Genomic DNA, 19,212 nt, shown 5'->3' on the forward strand with positions numbered 1-19,212 from the left:
TGCCTAAATATCTCTCTCTCTCTCTCTCTCTCTCTCTCTCTCTCTCACACACACACACACACACACACACACAATTCAAGTTACCTTGTATGGTACTCGATCATTTTTGGATTGGACCCGGATCTGAATATGCGTCTACCTATCATGGTTCATGGATATCAACTGATCCTGCATGCCTCGATTCCCTTTACTAAGTATGAAGCTTATGAGTAGCAACAACAACAAGAACAAGCACATCATTATTGAAACCTAAACCACACTTCCTCTTCACCAAGAAGACTAAAACATGCCAAAAAGCAACAAGGGACCAAAAGCAAAACAACTGGTTACAACAAAGAGTAGGGCACTTTGGCGACGAGGCCTTAGGACACATGCTGCGTTTCATGGGGAGTAGAGCAAATCGGGATAGCTACTCGGCCCGAGTACTGGATCTAGGATTGGCATAGCTCAATCACGGTGGGCACCTTGCCCTCCTTCAGTACTAGCGCTCTTGGGATGGTAGCCAGGCAGCTTCTCCTTGATCTTCTCCACTATGCCCTTCGTCTCAATTTCTGGACCTTCACCTTCATGGTAGCGCCCCTGGGGCTCAGGTTGATGTGCCACTGTATCAGCCAGCAGCGGCGATGTTGTTGGCCGTGGCGGTGCTGGGTTGGAATCGCCACCAGGCATTTTCTCCTTGATCTTCTCCAGGAAGCTCTTCTTCTCAGGGGGGTGTCCTTCCACTTCCACAACGGGCATCTCCTCCTTTACCAGCAGAAGCTCTTCGCCTTCAGCTCTAGGCTTCTCCTCTTCTCCACATATCTTCACCTTGATCTTGTCTTTCAGGCTCTTCTTCTCTTTTTTCTTCTTTTTGATCTTCTCTTCGGAGTCGCCTTCTTCTTCGCCACTTGACTGAAAAGGTGCAAGAGACATTAGAACAGAAGTATTGTCTCCATGAATCGTTAAGCTGCTCTGAACGAAAGAATCGGGAACATATAAATTCTGAAGACGAAGTCATTCTTATTAGGCTGTAGAAATCGCTTCCAAATTAGCCACCACGTGGTGTTGCTTAATTTTCATGGCATGAATCATGATCCATGACAAACAGTTAGTTCGTAACTTCATAGGATGTTTATTTTTATAATGATTTATGGTAGTGCAACGGAGATTGCATGTTCAGGTCAATCAAGGACCTGTTTCCATCTCTTCATTAAATTCAAAACACAATTCAATATGTTCCATGAATATGAACTAACAGATGGAAGGCAAATTAAATCTATATGGATTACACCAGAATTACGAGAGTTTCAAATCAAGTATAGAAAAGAAGGTGAACATGGCACTTACAGAGCTAGAATCATCAGAACCATGGAACTTCAAGCCATGGTACTGGTCGTCCTCCTTCTCCTTCTCCACATTATCTTGCTTAAACTGCAAAACATTGACGTCCTCCAATTCAGTAGCTTGGTGGTCGTCCTCCTTCTCCTTTTTGAACACATCAAGCAAGCCCCTCCCCGAGACAACAGCCTCACTGTCATGGGACTTATGATCTTCAGCCATATTCACTGATCGAAAAGTTTCCCTGATCTGCTTCAACTTCCTTCAACCGGAAGGCTTTAAGCCAACCCACCGAACCCTCAAAAGCAGAGAAGCCTTGAAACCCTCAACAGGAAGAAGCGGTGAGGAGACGATGGTGCAGTTGGCCCCTTCTTATAGGGATGACGATGAACCATGGACGCCATGACTGTGATGAGAAGCTGGCGGAAGGGCCGGTACAAAACCGTCCAGCCAATATGAGCTCTCCACGTAGCCATGGGACCCACGAGGGATCCAATCTAGAGGTGGTATCGTCCTGCGTGGCGTCATCTTGACCGTCCTTCTGGATCTCCAGAGTTCTTTTTTTCGAGGAAGGAAGCCTGCCCAGGGCCCGGTGTCGGTGGTGTCGGTGAAATCGGGACCGTTGGGCCTTTAAGTAAGGATGGAAGGAGTACTTCGAGTATGGGAGGACGGTGTGGGTGCACATGCGGGCAAACGCCGATGAGTCAACTTCGTTGCCATCGAACCCATTTGAAACGCGTCGGATCCGAGGCAGCTCCGTCAAATGCACGTATTGATGGAATCAGATTTGATACGTCAAAAACTCCCTTACCAGATCCAGATTAATCACACAACCATATTGGATATGATAGGATTTTTACAAATTTAGAGCTCCCGCCCTTGCATGCAGGAGCGAAATTAGGAATTTTTCATGAGGAGATCCGAATTATAGTTTCAAAATTTTAACAAGAGGTGAAATATAGTTTTTTTTTTAATTTTTATAAATTTGAAAAAAAAAATTGAAGCAGGCGCAAAATGTAGTCCCCCTAACTCCCCCTCTCCCTGCAAGGTCCAAGGCTTTATTCAACCAAATGTAGACCACTCCAAACCCTAATTAGTATTCCAATTGAATGCTCTAGTTACGTTAGATCGGTCGTGCACACATGGCTGCACATGCGCCAAGTCGAGCTCTAGTAGGGTCAACTCAAACTCGACTCAAATAAGACAACTCGAGCTCGAACTTGACTTGAACTCGAATCGAGCTCGACAAAACAAGTTCAAGCTGGACTCAATAATACAACATCAAGCTTGAACTTGACTCACTTAACTTGTTGAACTCATATATGTTATGCATGTACCATTTACTTTGACTCCATTAACTCGTTCATTTGCCACTCACTTAATTTTAGTCGAGTTCTTACAACTCGAACACGACTCAAGCATACATTTGAACTCAAACTTGACTTGTTTATAAATGAGTCAAGTTCGAGTCAAACTCGAGCTGGCTCGACTCTTTGTGTAGCCATGGATCGTGTTTTAGAATGTAAAGGGTTTGGTGGATTTAGGCCAAAGTCAGCTTTTGCTGAACTCAACTGTCGGATTTTATATAATTCGAGCCCAATTTAGATTTTGGATCTCTTCTAACAGTAACTAATTTTGCAGTTGACTGGCACAGGATCTGATATTTGTTGCACAATTGTGTCATATCTATGTTGGACTGTTTGTCAGATATTGAGACTTTTAGTTCTGAATCTCGTCATAAATTTGCATACTGAAATCTCTGAATTTGATTAGATTAATCCACATCTCTACATTTGACCTAGCTAAAAAAAATCATAATATAATGAATAATCAGATAGGTCTAATCTTTCATCTATGTCCACACTAAATCAGTTTAATTAATAATTATACTCGATTTTTATTGGAAATTTTCATTCGAAAAGTATACGTCGAGATTATGACACACCGATCAGCCTATTTTTAGAGTGACCTGAGAAGTTTGGTGCAATTTGTCCTTTTATCTTCTTAATTAGGGAATTGTCATTAATTCTGTAAATGGGACAAAGGAAGATGAAAACAAACAGACTTGCAGGTCTACGCCTTCTTTTGGCTCTTTTCTTCTTTTTCACTCCATTTTTTATCGTAGAGCGTGAGTCATATCTGTCCCTTCGATCTATGAGCGCATAAAATGCGTTTAACATCTGTAGCGCAAGCAAGAATTACTGTAAGATTAAACTTGCACGTCTCGCATTGCCATCTGCAAAAGTTTTCTGACTTCTGCAATGTGTCATTCATCTCATGATTTTAATTCTAAAATTTTTACTTTAAAGCATCTAACTTTAATGATCAAAACAAAAACTGAATGCATCTAAAACAGGCAGCCAATACAAAATAATCGATCGAACGTGATCCTTTACGATTAAGCACCTTACTGTAAAATGTTTCGAATCTGAAGGTAAATGCCCAGAACATGTAATTGTTCCAACACAATCGCATCCTTAGTATTGCTTACATAACAGTTGTTTTTTTGTATTAATTAAACCATATTTCTTGAGTATGAAGTTAACGAATTTTACTTATGACTCCCACTTTGCTTCAAAAAGCCGTTGTGATTCAAGAAATAAGTATTTTGTTATTCTAACGCTAGTAATGTAAATTAAACGCATGAAAATAATTAAAAAGAGAGAAAATGGGCATACTACGCAAGCCTGAACAGATAAGCATCAAAGGTTTACGATAAAAAAGAAAACGAGAAAAAAGGGCGAAATTTTAGGTAGATGATCGTCAAAATCCTAGATTTTTTGGTTTTGACTCGTGATATATTAACTCTTCTCCTGCCACCTTTCCCTTCTGCTACACTCTTCTTGCTGTCGTATCGCTATTCTCTCTCTGTCTTTCCTCTCCTGTCTGATCTCTCTCAGAGTTAGTCTAATGGAGACGGAGTATCAGCTGAAGACAGAAGGTTCTAATGTTGCAGGGCCAAGGTACGTGAGGCCAATCCAGATATCTCTTCGCCTTCTCTCTCTCTTTACCACATTAGCAGCAACCATTGTAATGGCCCTCTCCAAAGAGACCTCCATCATTCCTCTGGTTCTCTCTCCCCTCCTCCCACCCATTCAGGTCGTTGCTCCTGCCAAGTACCACTATTCCTCTGCTTTTGTGTAAGTCTCTCTCTCTCTCTCTCTCTCTCTCTCTATATATATATATATATATATATATATATATATATATATATATATATATATATATATATATATATATATATATATATATATATATATATGAGAACTAAATTGAAACCACGCATGCATTTTGGTTTTTCTATTTTCATTAGAAAAAGAGGTCTTACTGCATATCTTCAGTTGCTACTGTTTTAATTTTTTTTTTTTGCTAGTTGTTTGGTTAAATGGGATTCCATAGATGTGGTTTAGATGGCTTATTTTACAAATTAGATTTGAGAGGAAGCATGAAGATAAGGAAGACGACGAAAATGAAAGAGCTTACCTTTGCCACGACGGCACGATATGCACCGACAAAATATGTTGCAAAAAAACTAATATTAGTCTTCCTCGATTTTCATGGAAACTTTTTTATTGATTTTAGACATGTTGGTATAAGAAGCTCTACTTGTAACTGTTCTTCTTCAGTTACTGATCATTAATTTCCCATGATCATCAATCCCAGATACTTCGTGGTGGTGAACGCCATCGCCTGCGGGTACGCCGCTGTCTCTCTTATCACGGGGTGCTCCAAGAAGGCGTCGATGTCGCAGAATTTCATGGCGGCGTTGTGCATCATTGACGTGATCATGGCGGCCCTGGTTTCTACTGGTACTGGTGCAGCTGCAGCCATTGGGGTTGTGGGGATGAAGGGGAACTCTCACCTGAACTGGAACAGGATCTGCAATCACTTTGGGAGGTTCTGTTCTCAAGTAGCAGCAGCCATCGGAGTCTCCATTATCGGAATCTTGGCCTTCCTTCTCCTGGCACTTGTGTCCATTGCTGCTCTTCGCAAAAGATCTCGGTGAAAACCACCAAATAATCTCTTGTTCTTAATCGTGTTGCGGACTGAATCCTACAAATAGCAAGATATTCGTAGCCTTCAACCATTGATAGTTCTTTTTCCTTTTTTTCCTGTAAACAGTTTATCATTTCATGGTTCCAAAGTTTATGCCTTTTCACAAAGGGCCAGACGTGCCTTCACGCTTCCGTCAACATTCCACGATCTTTCCTTGAAAATGAAAAAAGGCCCGAACTTGAAGACTGTGTTGTCAGTATAGACTTCATCAGAATCAGTTCGGAACACCCCCGAATCGGGGAACCCGTTTCTTTTGTTGCAAATTATTTTCCACAGAGTTTCGTTCTTACATAATTTTGGCACACTGAGACCGGTTCAGCTAAAGCGGCGAATCGGTCGATTCACTGATTCAGCAGTCTTGTCGATTTCCCACAACGCTGGCAATCGTTTTTGCTCTTATAGGGCATTTTTTGAAGCATGGTTCCTTGTTATGTGCCAATGCCATAATATTGCTCCGAAGAAGTTTATATTTTGTACAATATTAGTAATTAAATATTAAATATGAAGAAGAGAAAATAGCCTAATAAACATGGATTTTTAAGAAGTCCTTGGGAACCCGATATTCAGAATATTGGTTTGACCCTATGAAAAAGAGGGACAAAGTAAAGTGGGAGAAGGATATGTGTTCTCGAATAAACATTGAATGTGGCATATTCGGAGTTCAAAATGGCCACAATATCTTAGTTGAAGAGAGAGAGAGAGAGAGAGAAATTGATATAAACAAGACCCGTTGAATTTTTTTTGTCAAAAATCTATTTCAAATAAAATAAAAACATCTTAATATGTTCATAAAGTGTAGCATGCTTTGATTCAAGTTGTTTTAATAAAAAATATTATCATGTTGTTCATTTTTTCTTAAGTATAAAAGCACCATTAAAATCTATCAAATGATCATTTTAGTATTTGGTTTTTATTACAAGGTTATATTACAAAAAATATAACCAAAAAATATTTTAAAAATCAAAATTAAGCATTTGGTTTTTATTTCTGACCTAAATGTTTTGTTTCACTAATCATTAATATATATATATAATGTATTTATTTATTTATAAAAACAAAAATAAAATCCGAAAATTAAAAGGATGAAACGATGGAGCACGGGTACTTTAATAAAAGACGCCGTTTGATTGGGTCATTACGACAAAGATTAAAGGAATTTTTGTCATTTCAAAAGGAGTCTCAATGATGAGAGGGAGAGTAAATTTAGCTAGACGCGTGGCTCTTGATGATTGATAGAATTGATTGCAGCAAAGATGAGCATGTCAAAGGCATATATTCCTTCTAAGGATAATGATATGGCGACGACGGTGACAATGACTTAACTATGGTGGCGTTTAATGAAGTGAACGGATATTCAATGGACACGAACCATGAGAAAGGGATTGAATTTCACAAGCCATGAACGAGAATAAAGTTGGGTTCAGTTTGGTTCTATTTAGATGTGAGGTTGAACTGTTTGGTTCGTCCCTTAAAAAAAACCTAGATCCGCCCTTAACCATGGCACATGTAAATATCGAACCTTCAACTAATAGTCAGCTCATGTAAATATCGAACCTTCAACTAATCGTCAGCTGATTGTATATTACCCTAAGGTTTGAACCAAGTGCTAGCCATCTATATGACTAGCAAGGAAAACAAAATCACACCCCCACATGGGAAACCATTTCTTATGACAAACACATAAGCCATGGTTAACAAGCTCCATTAGAAAAGGAGAAGTGGAGGAATCATGGACCATCGAAATAAATAAAGAACATTATCATCTCTAAAATGCCATTTTCTTCAAGAATTGACTTTTCTCATTTTTTTTTTAAGTTCTTTTTGCTTCTTATATATGTAAGTTTGAAAATGCTTTAAAAACGGGTTATAATTACCTGTAAAATAAATATATTTACATTTGAAAGGTAATTTAACATCCTAGCATTTTACCCACAATCGTGTCATGTCCGAATCAATAGCGACGCGCAACAAGATTCCATCATAGCAAATAAAAGTACTTTCTCTAATACTTTGCAATTCCAAAATAATTACACATGAGAAAAGCGGAAGTATCTTTTTTCTCTGTCATCAGGCAAGAAAAACGCTTCTTTAAAATACTCGTCTCCATCGGATTCCCTGTGCACCGCCTCACTCGATAAAAGTGTCAATATTTTTTTTTTCCACGAACGAAATTCATTTTAAATAAATATATTTTTCTAGAATTTGCTGCTTTCTGCCATTAAATAAAAATTCGAGCGGGTTTCCGTGATTCCTTTTCCCTTGAATTGAGAATGAGAGCTCGTTTATATATATATATATATATATATATATATATATAAAAGATCGCAGAAACGGTCTGGAATGAGTATCTCCCGCCATATTTTGAGGGTTCCCTTTCAAGCCAAGACTCTTTTTTTTTTTGCCCACGTTTTTTTCTTTTTTCCCATGTTTAAGAGGTTGTTTCGCTGTTACATTTTAGTGTTTTAAGAGGTTGTTTGACACTAGCAACAATTTGTTACATGAAATTTTCTAAAAAAATTAGGGCAAATTTATTGAATCTTTATTACATAATGTTATATGAATCTATTTAAATTTTGAGACAAAATCACTAGACAAGAACAATGTGTTATGTGTGCCAAACTGCCCCTAAATTTTTTTCGAGTGGTTACTTTCTGTTGTTTTCAATTCAATAGTGGAACTACTGTGTGACAAGAGTGGGCCACTGCCCTGTCTTATATTGTAATTAAGCTAGATCTAAGTTTAGCTAGGTTCAGCCGCATAGTGCCTACACCAGACTTGAATCAGTACCCTACAATCACTCATTCTCTTCAGCGAGAAATCGGTTAATGCCCCTCAGTCAAAATTTTCTGACTCCGCCACTATTCCAGTTCCATTTTACACCCCTTACCAGTTACCACAGAGGTTTATAGAGTCATGATCTTTTTACAGTCTTGAAGAGTTTGCCCAAAGTCGTGAAACCAATAAGGTAAACCAATTCATTACACATTTATCAATCGAAATAGGGATGGATTCTACAAGTTTGGAAACGTACCACTAAGCGAATCATAAAAAAATATGTGGACCATAAGATTTATAAAAACAATGGTGTTACATTTTCAGCCCATAAAATATGATCTGCAAATTAAACATTTGTGATTTTTCATTTCTACTGTTCTCGGTATTCTTCGAAAAGCCTGAAAATGTCATGCAACACATGGCGTGGGACATCACTTTTGCTGACGACAAAGCGCTAAAGGGGGAGCAAGTGCATTTGTGATTGAGATTTATAACTCCAACCACCTACAACCAAATTAGCCTTCCTTCATCTTGAGAGGTGACTGAATGTCCATCAAACGAGTGTACATCTTGTGACATGATAGGAATTTAAATGCAATATTGACAATGATGGGTATAAGATCTACTACAATGAGACCTCCTCCAATCAAGCATTATTGTTGTACAAGATCTCCTTTTTTCTTTCTTTGGAATCAAATGGCTTGAACTTATTATGAGAAAATGATGTTTGTTGATGAATAACTTTAACTATTCTAAAGCGTTTCATGAGAATAATTGCACGTCGTTCATTTGAATGACTGGTCCCTGTTGTTGGCTCCTTGTGTTTAGTTTAAGGTGAATGCATGTAGAAGCTTTGTATTCAAATGCATATCTTTTAAAAAGTTCACTTTAATGTAAAAAAGGAGAATCACAACCCTTATTTTGCCACGATAAGGTTTTATTTCTCCTACTTCAAGTATACTTAACAGATGTTATAAAATTTGCCTTGAATTCGAGGGTTCGAAGCGAATTGATGGCAAAACAATTCAATCTACTCGCTTATGCAAACATAACAATGGATTTTTTGGGGTCGTTTGACAGTTGAAACACTTTGTGAATGTTCTATTAATTTGTCTCAAACTTTAAGACAAGAACATCAATTAATCACAAAGTAATCCATTTATCAAACAACCATGTTTCTTATTTTTTCTTGCTTTTACATACTTTAGCTTTTGTTTTTTAAAACATATTTTTTACTGATTCTTTAACTGAATTAAATACAAAGTTGGTCTGAATCAATTCAATTTATTCTTCCTTTTTAAGACATGGGTCTTGACAGTGATGACCTGGCTCTTTTATTCATCAAGGTTCGTTAGCTTTTAAGACTCCAAACCATGCCTTTTAAAAGTGTTTGGTAAAAAGAATATTACATTTTTGAAACATTTCTTCTTAACATGTGGTTGATAGATCCAGAAATAAATATATGATCACATCATATTCTCTAGAACATGAACATAATGTTTTTAAACATGGGTCTTAAGAACATGAATATTTTAAGAAGTCAATCTTCTTCTTATTAAATGTCCTCTTTGCTAATCGAACCAATCCCATGTTGTGTCGAGTGAAAATTCAAGTTTAAAAAGTTGAGCAAGAGCCATGTGTTAGGTTGGTAACTACCGAAATTTTACTGGAATCCGGGGTGAACAGTGTAACTAAAACGGTAACGGCTCCCAGAATCAATTGATAGAAAAACCACCTCCTTTTTATCTTTTTTCTCGAAAAGATCCTTGACCTTTTTCCTTTTCCAACCATATTTTCCTGTCAGCCTCTGACAGAATCAATCATTTCCCACACCATGACCTTCCACTTCTTTTCCTCCCAGTCTCCACCAAGATCCCGGCGTTATTGAGACCGTATTCCGGCAGGCGGCAACTTGCTCAGGCCGCTTGTGGTTGCCCATCTAGGTTGCCTCCTTTTCTCGGTCTGGTGGATATCATATCATCTGCTGCAGTGTAACAGAAGCAACGCAGCGGACCTTCTTCCTCCTGAAAAAATCAGACCATGTTCACTTCCTTTTATTGTTCCTCTTGGCTGCCCATTTCTCTCGTGGGGAAGGGATTATTGTCGTAATTGGTGGTCTGTTGTAGTTGAACATCCAGTTCCCTGTTTGGTGACTTTGGTTCTCCTTTCGGGGTTCAGAAGGCACGGATTCTGTGCTTCGGAATTGTATCATTGTCCTCCTTCTGAACTTATCCTGCTTGCGCAGAGAAATGTCCCCTTTCACAAAAGTGGTACCTTTCTGTGGATCTGCTTCATTTTATTTTTCTGGGATTCTTCTCTTAGCTTTTAGATTGGAGAAGAAGAATGTTGAATTTGGTATTCTCTGGTTTGTGAATGTGGTTTCCTTTTTCCTGTTAGATGATCTTGTATCCTTTTTTTTTTTTTTTCAAACGGAAATGTCAGTTCTCATAGAAGTGATAACTTTCCTGTGGATCTGCCTCATTTTATTTTACTGGGTTCTTCCCTCAAACTCTCTGTGATTTTTTTTTCCCGCCTGTGTAGCTCTGAGGAAGAAGACACAAAATTTTGATGTTGGTATTCTTTTGATTGTGAATATGATTTCTTTTTTGTGCCATATGGTATAGGATCTTTTTCTTTTATGTGGATCAGTTAAAGCCGCCGAGTGACTTATTTTTCTTTTATACCGTTCTATTTTACGGTTATTTTATTAAAGGCTTTATTTTTTTGACTCCTTTTTTGTACTTGAAAATGAGAATGATTTGATTTTGTATTTTCGGTTTTAGCCGGCTTTTTTATGTGTCAGGGTACGCATTGGATTCTTATTTGGTACAAATTGCATTGTTGGTGTCATCTACTTTTTCCGAGTTTTCTGAAAGGCTTGTTCGGTGACTGTCTTAACAGGGGCTAGGCATAGTTGCAGGGCTGGGTGGCCCAGGGTTTTAACCAGCAACCATTGGATACATGCCACACTGTTGATTCAGTTGCATACCTCACCAGAGTTCAAAAGCCAGAAGAGCAAATTTTTTACGAGTAGAAAGAAAAGGGTTGGTACTTCAGGGGTCTAGGTTCATACGGTTTTCTGTATTCTTTTCGAACGGTATGTTACTGTTTCCCTTTTACTTAATTCCTTCTCTTTTTTCAGTTCTGTGATAGATTTTGTTGGTCTCTGGTGTGACCCCTAACTGGAGAAGATCGTTCAGTAATGGTGGATTTGTTCTGGGTATAGACGCACTTTCCGTTAAGCTACTTTCCATGGACGAATCATCTGGCTGTGTCATTGGATCCACAGAGGCATTGGGAGAGCCGGCAGAAATGCTTGACAGGCCACAGTCTCTTGATACGCTTCCTGCGGAAGCAGTATTTACAAATGTAGCTTTGGTTCCTGAGTATGAGAGGAAGGAACTGGAAGAAACTATCTCAAAGCTTGAAGGCAAGTTTGTAAGGAGTTCAATGCATAAAACCTCAATCTGTGAACTCCTCTGTCGTGTTCATAAACCCCAGTCTCTGAATCTCTCTGTCGTGTTCATACTATCTTATTGTGAACGGTTTCCGTAGGAGAGGCAGAGGATTTGAGATCCCAACTACGGCATTTGGACGCGAAGCGGCGGGATGCATTAAGCAGGTTATTAGACCTGAAAGGTGGTGAATTTCGAAGTCTGCCTTCAACAACGTGTGAGATGATGGACAGTCTTTCTCAGGCAGTGTTTACATTTTCCTCTGTTTTCAGGCAGCATCCGGGTTTTCTGTCGCATTCGTCCTTTTCTGCAAGCGGAGAAGAGAAGCAAGCCTGCACTGATTTCTCCTCGATCGGAGAAGATTTGGGTTCAAGGCATAAAGAAGAAAGAGTTCGTCTTTGATAGAGTTTTCTCTCATCAGGCATCACAAGGTAAACTGCTACGAAACCTTTAAGATTCTTCAATACATTGCCCTGATGTTCTAACTGAAAATTGATAGAAAGATCTGTGTAATACACTTATAGAGGATGTTTTCGTTGAGGTTGAGCCGATTCTCAAATCTGCACTCGATGGTCACAACGTCTGCATATTTGCCTATGGACAGACCGGAACTGGCAAGACATTCACAATGGTTAGAAGCATGCCAGTACGCTTCCTGTTAATTGATTCTCTTGCTTTTGTCTGTCAACTTTTGAGCTAATGCAGTTAGATCTGAGGGATTCTTCAGGAAGGAACATCGGATTGTCCTGGCATCGTTCCACGGGCTATCAAAACACTTCTTCATCAAGCTTCGATTGATAAGGCAGCGGCCTTCAAGTTTTCCTTAAGCATGGTGGAGGTTTACATGGGAAACCTGAAGGATCTATTAGGTCACAAGCCGTCCACAAGAATGGTGGACTCCTCTTGTTTCTCTAGAAGGTAAAACATCTGATCTCTGACATCAGTTATTGCACTATTTTAAATCTTTGGCGCTTTTAGTTTAACTTTACTGGCTATATAGCAGTCTCAACATGCAAACAGATGCCCATGGAGCTGTAGAAATCGATGGTCTCACTGAATTAACGGTAACCGACTTTGCACAAGCAAATAAGAATTATGTTATGGGAAGGAAGGCTAGATCTACATGTTGGACCAATGCCAATGAGGCATCCAGTAGGTCTCACTGGTAAACTTCCTTATTCAGCGGCCTGTTTGTTTCTAAAAGTTTCATGTTACCGTGTTAAAGCTAAGATTTCATCTAATTTGGAGACATTTGTGATTGGAACTTTCTGGTGTGTATATGTAGCTTAACTAGACTAACCATTATCCGCCATGAGGGCAAGAAGGCAATATCAAGCAAATTGTGGATGGTTGATCTTGGAGGAAGTGAACGGCTACTCAAAACAAAAGCCACTGGACAAACTCTTGATGAAGGACGAGCAATAAATTTGTCCCTCTCAGCTCTTGGTGATGTTATTTGTGCACTAAGACGAAAGCGCAATCATGTTCCATACAGGTAAATTTCTTTGGCGTATTTCTCTCTCATTTGTTGTGATTATAGTCTTCAATTTTATACTTGAAATTTTTTCGTTAATATTACAGTTTATTTACATGTATATGATGTTTTTCACTATTTTTTTTTACCATATGCAGGAACAGCAAGCTGACTCAAGTACTTAAAGATTCACTTGGTATTTTAGTGGGGTATCATTAGCCTGTTTTTTGCTTTCACGAGTTCACCATTGTCACGAAAGTGTTTTGGATGTAGGACTGGATTCAAAGGCTCTCATGGTCATTCATATAAGCCCAAAGGAAGATGACATCAATGAGACCATATGTTCTATGAATTTTGGGCAGAGGGCAAGGAGCATAGAGTGCCACAAGGAATGCCCTGAGGTGACTATAGGGATAACTTTTCTTTGATCACCATTTTTTCTGTTGTAGGAAGATCAAATAACTCCTCTTGCTTTATTCTGCCATTATATAACTTATGGTCCTTAGACAAATAGGTTTTCATTTCTCTCAGGAGTTAAAAATTTTGAGGCAAAAGAAGATTGCAGAACTTGATCAGGAGATGAGAAGCGCAGAGAAGGATTGCCAAGTGACAAGAGACCATATCCAAAGCATTGAAAGCAAACTGGAAGAAAAGAAGAGGATATTGTCACTGTCAAATGCTAATGAAGATCAAACAGGGTCTCCAACGTGTCCCCTATCCGTTCCTAGAGAACTTTTTGAGAGTCCTAAAGCTTCTGCTAAATCCGTAACTAGAAATAGTTCTGTTTCTGTCCCTCGATTTATGTTATCCACTGCGTGCAGCAGACAGAGGCAGCTTGCTGAAAATGAAGCCAAAGTAGCAAAAGCTAACAGATCAGGAAGAAAATATGTCAGTGATGTAGATTTTCAGCTATCAGGATCTCGCATTCTTTTCCAATCAAATTCTATTATCAAGGCAAGCCCAAGTCATGGACTATCACCAAGGACTAATGCCAAGAAGCTTCATATTGAAGAATTGAGCTCTATGCACCCTGATACTCCAGTTCATGACAACAGTGGCTCAAAGTTTTCAAAGACACCCCAAAATAATAGACTATCTGCCTCCCCACTAGTTTCAAACAGGCGGAATTTGTCTGATCCCATGTTTCGTAAAAGATTGTCTGATAGGTCAAATTCTTGCGACATGACCAGTCACCCGTCCAAAGGCACAAAACTAATTCGTTGTTCAATGCCCAATACCTTGAAGTTAATTCATGATTCTGATTACTACTCCTCAGTAAACTGTCACAGCTAATCAAATATGAAGAAATGCGGCTAAGATGTACCAAATACTCAGTTATGCAGATTTACGCTTCAGACAACAAATTATTTGACAATTCGTGAGTAGTGTAAGTATAGCATTGAATGATTTGTCATAATGTTGGGTCAATAATCAACCAATTGTATTACCTGGCAAGCTTGCATGCTTAACATAAAGTAGAAGAGATGTATCTTCAATGTAATTCTGGAGTTTGGTATTCATTTTGGGATAGCAATTTGGTTTTACTGTTATTGTATCTGCTATCTTGGATTTGTAACTTTCTGTTCCTTTATGGCATTGACAGTTTTCTTTTCCCAATTCAGATCTACATCAAGACGTTCATTAATCATTATTATCAGCATATTGTTGTGCCACGCTAGTGGCTACAAAGTCTTTTACCAAAACTGACAATAACATGCAGAATGGTTAGGCCTAGGTATACAGGACCAAAAGGTAGTGGGTACGTATGTTGCCTGCAGACAAAGTTCTCGCTGCTCCAGTTACCTGTAGATCGACATTATCTACCAAAAGAATTCAGTGGAAAAGGAATCTGGAAAGAACTTGAGAATAACATCTGCTGCTTAATTTAAAATGCTCTCAGGTATCTCTATTGTATGTTAAAAATAAAACTCTGTCTACATTCAGTTCTTACTTGATTGCCCATGAAAACATATTATTATTAAGCAACAGGCTGCTATTTTTTCTTTTCACAAGCCCCCTGCCTAAACATTGTTACTATTTTCCAGACTCTCTAAGCACAGCAATTGTGTAGCTTGTGCTGGCATACCCTTGTTACACACGAATTTAACCTCCCAAACGTTTCTTTTTCCTTAAAGTCGAAAAGATCTTCTGGACCATTTCTTAACGAACACCCTTTCCACAAATTGTTCTTTGATCTCTTTTGTCATCTAAGAGTTAAAACTCACAGCGTCTAAAGGTGACAAAACCTACCAACACGGCCAAAGAACTATCCCAAAGACACAGCAATACTTGGAACTGAAATTTGCTGCATAAATGCATGCAAGTAAACTTTTTTACTACCATATATTATCATGGTACAGTACCACCTGTAAAATTCTATGAAGGTGCACCGTACCATAAAGAGTTAGAGAATACTACCATTTCCAAGAAATGCCTTTTAATGTGATTGAATCCCACAAGAAACACATGCTCTACCGGAAAAATTTCAAAGGTACCACTTCTTTTACAAGCCATCTGAAATATCTGATGATAATGTCACTGACTTTTACAACACATTATATCATAAATATTTTTCCTGCGTAGCAACTGTCAAGCCCTTGTTGTATCAAGGCATGAACTCTTAAATCGGCCAACTACAATCACACACTGACACTGTTGATACATCAGCATTGTGTCCCACACGGAGGACTAACGCACAACTTGCATGATGGGCAGCCTGCATGCCTGGTCTGTGCTAAAGGACATATTCATGTTCCTGTATGGGTTTGCAGAGATGGATAACAATTTTTCTTCTTATTAGGTGCTCTACATGCATATAAACACCTTATTTCCTTCCTGTCAGATAGACCCCGCAGAGATGGGAAGAGGGCAAGGTAATAGGCTTTCTCTCTGAATAATACCAGGAACTTTTCATGTAAAAAATATTTGTCTCGGACAGTGTGGTGCAGTAGGCTGGGACTAGTCATCTAATGCGTAAAATAATGTTGTCGCTGTCGGCATTGGAGGTGATTCAGGTGAACCATTTTACAAAGAATCAGGCTGTATCAGCCATATTGAGTGGTGGTTAAATGATCTGCTTTGACCTTTATACAAAAAGAATCTAATTTAAAATAATTTTATATCAACCTAAGATGCTGATACAATGCATATTGGCCAGCAGCCTGATACAAGCTGGTATTAAAAACCCTAATCGATATTTCTTGGATTACATATTCTTATTTGCAGTATCGGTGATATGGTGTTCATCTGCCCTTTTTGAATTACTGCTACAGAAAACCGGGGTAGCTTCTTTCTCATAACCATCCAATTAACTTTATAAAATAATGCCTTCTGTTCAACTTTAGAAGACAAAATCCCAAAGTTGGGTAGGTAGGATATGATCCAAAAAGCAAATATTCATGGTTTGTCTGATGCGCTTTGTCAAGATTACAGAATGCAAGCAACAATGTGTGTGGGTGTGTGAGAGCAAGAGCAAGAGAGAGAGAGAGAAGGTTCATACTTGTGCAACAGTGTCTGTGCATTTGAAAACTGATGAAGCCAAATTGAAGGCAGTAAACAAGAAAGAAAAGAAAGGACAGCCTGTCACGAGAGTAGGAGCAAGTTCATGTAGCCAAAGATGACCTGCCTGTTGCCACAATACTAGAAGTCCCCTTGCCCTGATGGAAAGGCCAAGCTCTTAATATTCAGGACGCGTAGGCAAGTCATCCTTGGCTGCAAAAACTCACTCTACCCCTTTCATCCAAGGCTCTCATCTTCCACCAAGCACACAGCCATGCATGTTCTGCACACCTCTATTTGTAGTATCACAAAAGGGACAGTAGGATATGGCCATGCAATGCTGATGGTCTCTATTCCCTTCTTAGATCAGATTATATTCCACCACCACTTGTTGAGTCATGCATATTGAACAAGAAAGTCAAACGCAAAGAGAGAGGGAGAGTGAGAGATGATAAGGTGATGGTGGAGGACATGAATAGATCCTGAGCAGCATTGACTTTAATAGTGGATGGATGGGGGGCTCCTTAACTTGGAATAATGTCAACATAAAGATGAAAAGGAGAGAACCCTCTTGTCCATAGACTCCATACTGAATGTATCAGAAGACACTAAAATGGTATTTAGCTTTTTCACATGATATCTAGGGAAATTCTCCTGGTTATTCTTCTGTAAAGTAACACAGCTGGATCCCCTTTTGAATGATTCCAGCCATTTTCTTATTATAGAAAGATTTTGTTTTCCATACACATATATGTGGAATTAATGACTGAAACTTTTCTTTTTACAAATCTAAACTTCAATGTGGTTTATTTTTAAAAACAGAGACTTGAATTATGTGTCTGTTAAAGAGAGAATTTTTCTATAATAAACTATTTTTTAGAATTTTTGGCAGTCAATTTTCAATCGTGATAAAGACTTACAGACACAGACACACATATGGAAATAAAGCAAATTAACCAAATGTTGCAATTAATTTATTAAGATCACAGTCATACGATTACTTTTGCAATAAAGTCGTATTTGATAGTCAGTAACGGAAAGTTCAGATCGGGCTTTCCAGCCAATCATTGATGGAGTAATACTGCTCATGGAGTGAAAGGGAAAAGACCTTCGTTCTTCTGATAACGACCACAACGACAGTAACAACACAATATATGTATATATATTCATTTATGCTGTTTCTATTTTAAAGAAAACAAAAAGGTTTCTCCACTAATCTTGTCAGTTACATTAAGATTCAACAGATATAAACGAATATATTCTTGATCGTGCCCTGGAGAAAGGTTGAGCTTGTATCTTGAACGTTGGCTTCTTGAAGGAGAATTGTTGAATGATTTAGATCGCTTTATAGATCTTAGAATCATTTCATTCAAATTCCCGAATATGTTGAGCTCCCTGCATGTCCGATTGCTATAAATAGAGGGCACTGACTTGGAGTCTGCATTGGCACTTCATGGTTCCTCACTCAGTACGGAGGGTTGGAATCACAAGAAGATCAGAGGATGGGCTTTACATGCATGGGCAATGCGCTTGGGTAGCCAAGGATGACTTGCCTTCGTCTCTGCATGCCCCCAACACGATACTGCTCGGTCCGAGCACATGTCCGGGGGGCCAGAACAAGTGGGCAAGTTGCCTTGGCTAGCCTCAGCACATTGCCTCTTACGTTAGGCCACAGCATCCTCTTCATTCCCATGGCATGCATGATGCATCCCTTCTGCAGGACTGAGGTTAATATGCATCATCTCTTCCATTTCTTTCATGCATGCATGCATGATTGCGGGTCACTCTTACAGATACAAGACTAAACTTTTGAAGTATTATATTTTGTGCATATGCAAACTCAACTATGTGCGTGTTTGTGTCCAAAGACAAAGGATTTGCATTCGAGGGCACTCTTAATTTGGAATTGTTTGTAAAAGTTTGTTCATGTTTTGCTTTTAAGTTGTTTAATTTTCATGCTTGTTCGTTCATGGTGACCATGTACTTGTAACATTTACAACTTCGTTTCAGTTTCATGAAAAATTAGTGTGATTATGAATGTTAAATTCAACGATCGAATGTTGAATAATCACGTCATATTTTCTGAAACAAGAAAATAATATTAGAACACAATGTTCTTAACAGATGTTCCCTTAAGATTAGTCACGCTTCCAGTAATGTGAAACCTTGTTGTTAGTTATAAAGTCCTAAATTAGCTAACTCAAGCTGGTGGCAAATAAATTGAACTCAACCGATTGACTGACGATCTAAAGATGCAACATGTCATTCATTATGTAATTTTTGTTACTTGTTACTATCTTTGAAGATTTCTTATTTGCTATCATTTTCTATATTTCTCCCTTTCACTTTTTACGCTTGAAAATTTTCGACTAGGTTAGTGATTTTCTTAGATTCTGGTTAGTACTGCAAATGCTTCTTGATTAGTGTTTGTTTCTTAATGTGAGTTGATCTCATTGAGGGGCGTTTGATTACTTCTAATTTAGAACACCGGGATCTGTTGTGGATTTGGCACGGCATGCTTTTGTTGATGTTGGCAAAACAAATCATGGTAAAGTTCATGGTTTGTCAAACGAAGGATTTTATCAGTTTCTGGTCTATGGATCCAATTTGATCCTGGCTCTAATGCATTTTCTTGTA

At 38.6% G+C, this 19,212-nt stretch overlaps 3 protein-coding genes across 8 annotated transcripts; 2 read left to right on the top strand and 1 right to left on the bottom strand.

The window, feature by feature from the left end:
- Positions 1–210: 210 nt before the first annotated feature.
- Positions 211–1,666, bottom strand: LOC116261965 (phosphoprotein ECPP44-like). Its single transcript, XM_031640931.2, has 2 exons — positions 1,327–1,666; positions 211–891 (listed from the first exon to the last, which is right to left on the bottom strand). The coding sequence occupies exons 1-2, from the start codon at positions 1,537–1,539 to the stop codon at positions 448–450; spliced, it is 657 nt and encodes a 218-aa protein (XP_031496791.1). The 5' UTR covers positions 1,540–1,666; the 3' UTR covers positions 211–447.
- A 2,498-nt stretch (positions 1,667–4,164) lies between these two features.
- Positions 4,165–5,453, top strand: LOC116261966 (CASP-like protein 1E2). Its single transcript, XM_031640932.2, has 2 exons — positions 4,165–4,457; positions 4,981–5,453. Exons 1-2 carry the CDS (start codon positions 4,228–4,230, stop codon positions 5,321–5,323), a joined length of 573 nt encoding a protein of 190 aa, XP_031496792.1. The 5' UTR covers positions 4,165–4,227; the 3' UTR covers positions 5,324–5,453.
- Positions 5,454–9,976: 4,523 nt separating this feature from the next.
- Positions 9,977–14,694, top strand: LOC116261961 (kinesin-like protein KIN-14U). 6 transcript variants are annotated; one of them, XM_050079902.1, is made up of 12 exons: positions 9,977–10,418; positions 11,050–11,245; positions 11,349–11,578; positions 11,704–11,787; positions 11,876–12,034; positions 12,128–12,234; positions 12,331–12,521; positions 12,604–12,768; positions 12,889–13,098; positions 13,236–13,273; positions 13,351–13,478; positions 13,609–14,694. In XM_050079902.1, exons 3-12 carry the CDS (start codon positions 11,401–11,403, stop codon positions 14,368–14,370), a joined length of 2,022 nt encoding a protein of 673 aa, XP_049935859.1. In that variant the 5' UTR covers positions 9,977–10,418; positions 11,050–11,245; positions 11,349–11,400; the 3' UTR covers positions 14,371–14,694. The 6 variants fall into 6 exon arrangements, with proteins under 6 accessions (XP_049935859.1, XP_031496784.1, XP_031496787.1 ...); XM_031640924.2 differs by having other exon boundaries at positions 11,375–11,578; XM_031640927.2 differs by having other exon boundaries at positions 11,438–11,578.
- The last annotated feature ends 4,518 nt before the right edge of the window (positions 14,695–19,212 follow it).

Source organism: Nymphaea colorata, chromosome 10 (assembly GCF_008831285.2).
Source record: "Nymphaea colorata isolate Beijing-Zhang1983 chromosome 10, ASM883128v2, whole genome shotgun sequence".
NCBI classification, from domain to species: domain Eukaryota; kingdom Viridiplantae; phylum Streptophyta; class Magnoliopsida; order Nymphaeales; family Nymphaeaceae; genus Nymphaea; species Nymphaea colorata.

Excerpts from the sequence above, each read along its gene's own strand:
- LOC116261965 (XM_031640931.2), bottom strand. The coding sequence starts at position 1,539 with ATGGCTGAAGATCATAAGTCCCATGACAGTGAGGCTGTTGTCTCGGGG. Across the intron at positions 892-1,326 it reads GTTCTGATGATTCTAGCTCT|TCAAGTGGCGAAGAAGAAGG; the intron begins GTAAGTGCCATG and ends GCACCTTTTCAG.
- LOC116261966 (XM_031640932.2), top strand. The coding sequence starts at position 4,228 with ATGGAGACGGAGTATCAGCTGAAGACAGAAGGTTCTAATGTTGCAGGG. Across the intron at positions 4,458-4,980 it reads CACTATTCCTCTGCTTTTGT|ATACTTCGTGGTGGTGAACG; the intron begins GTAAGTCTCTCT and ends CATCAATCCCAG.
- LOC116261961 (XM_050079902.1), top strand. The coding sequence starts at position 11,401 with ATGGACGAATCATCTGGCTGTGTCATTGGATCCACAGAGGCATTGGGA. Across the intron at positions 12,235-12,330 it reads CTGGCAAGACATTCACAATG|GAAGGAACATCGGATTGTCC; the intron begins GTTAGAAGCATG and ends GGGATTCTTCAG. Across the intron at positions 12,769-12,888 it reads GCATCCAGTAGGTCTCACTG|CTTAACTAGACTAACCATTA; the intron begins GTAAACTTCCTT and ends GTGTATATGTAG.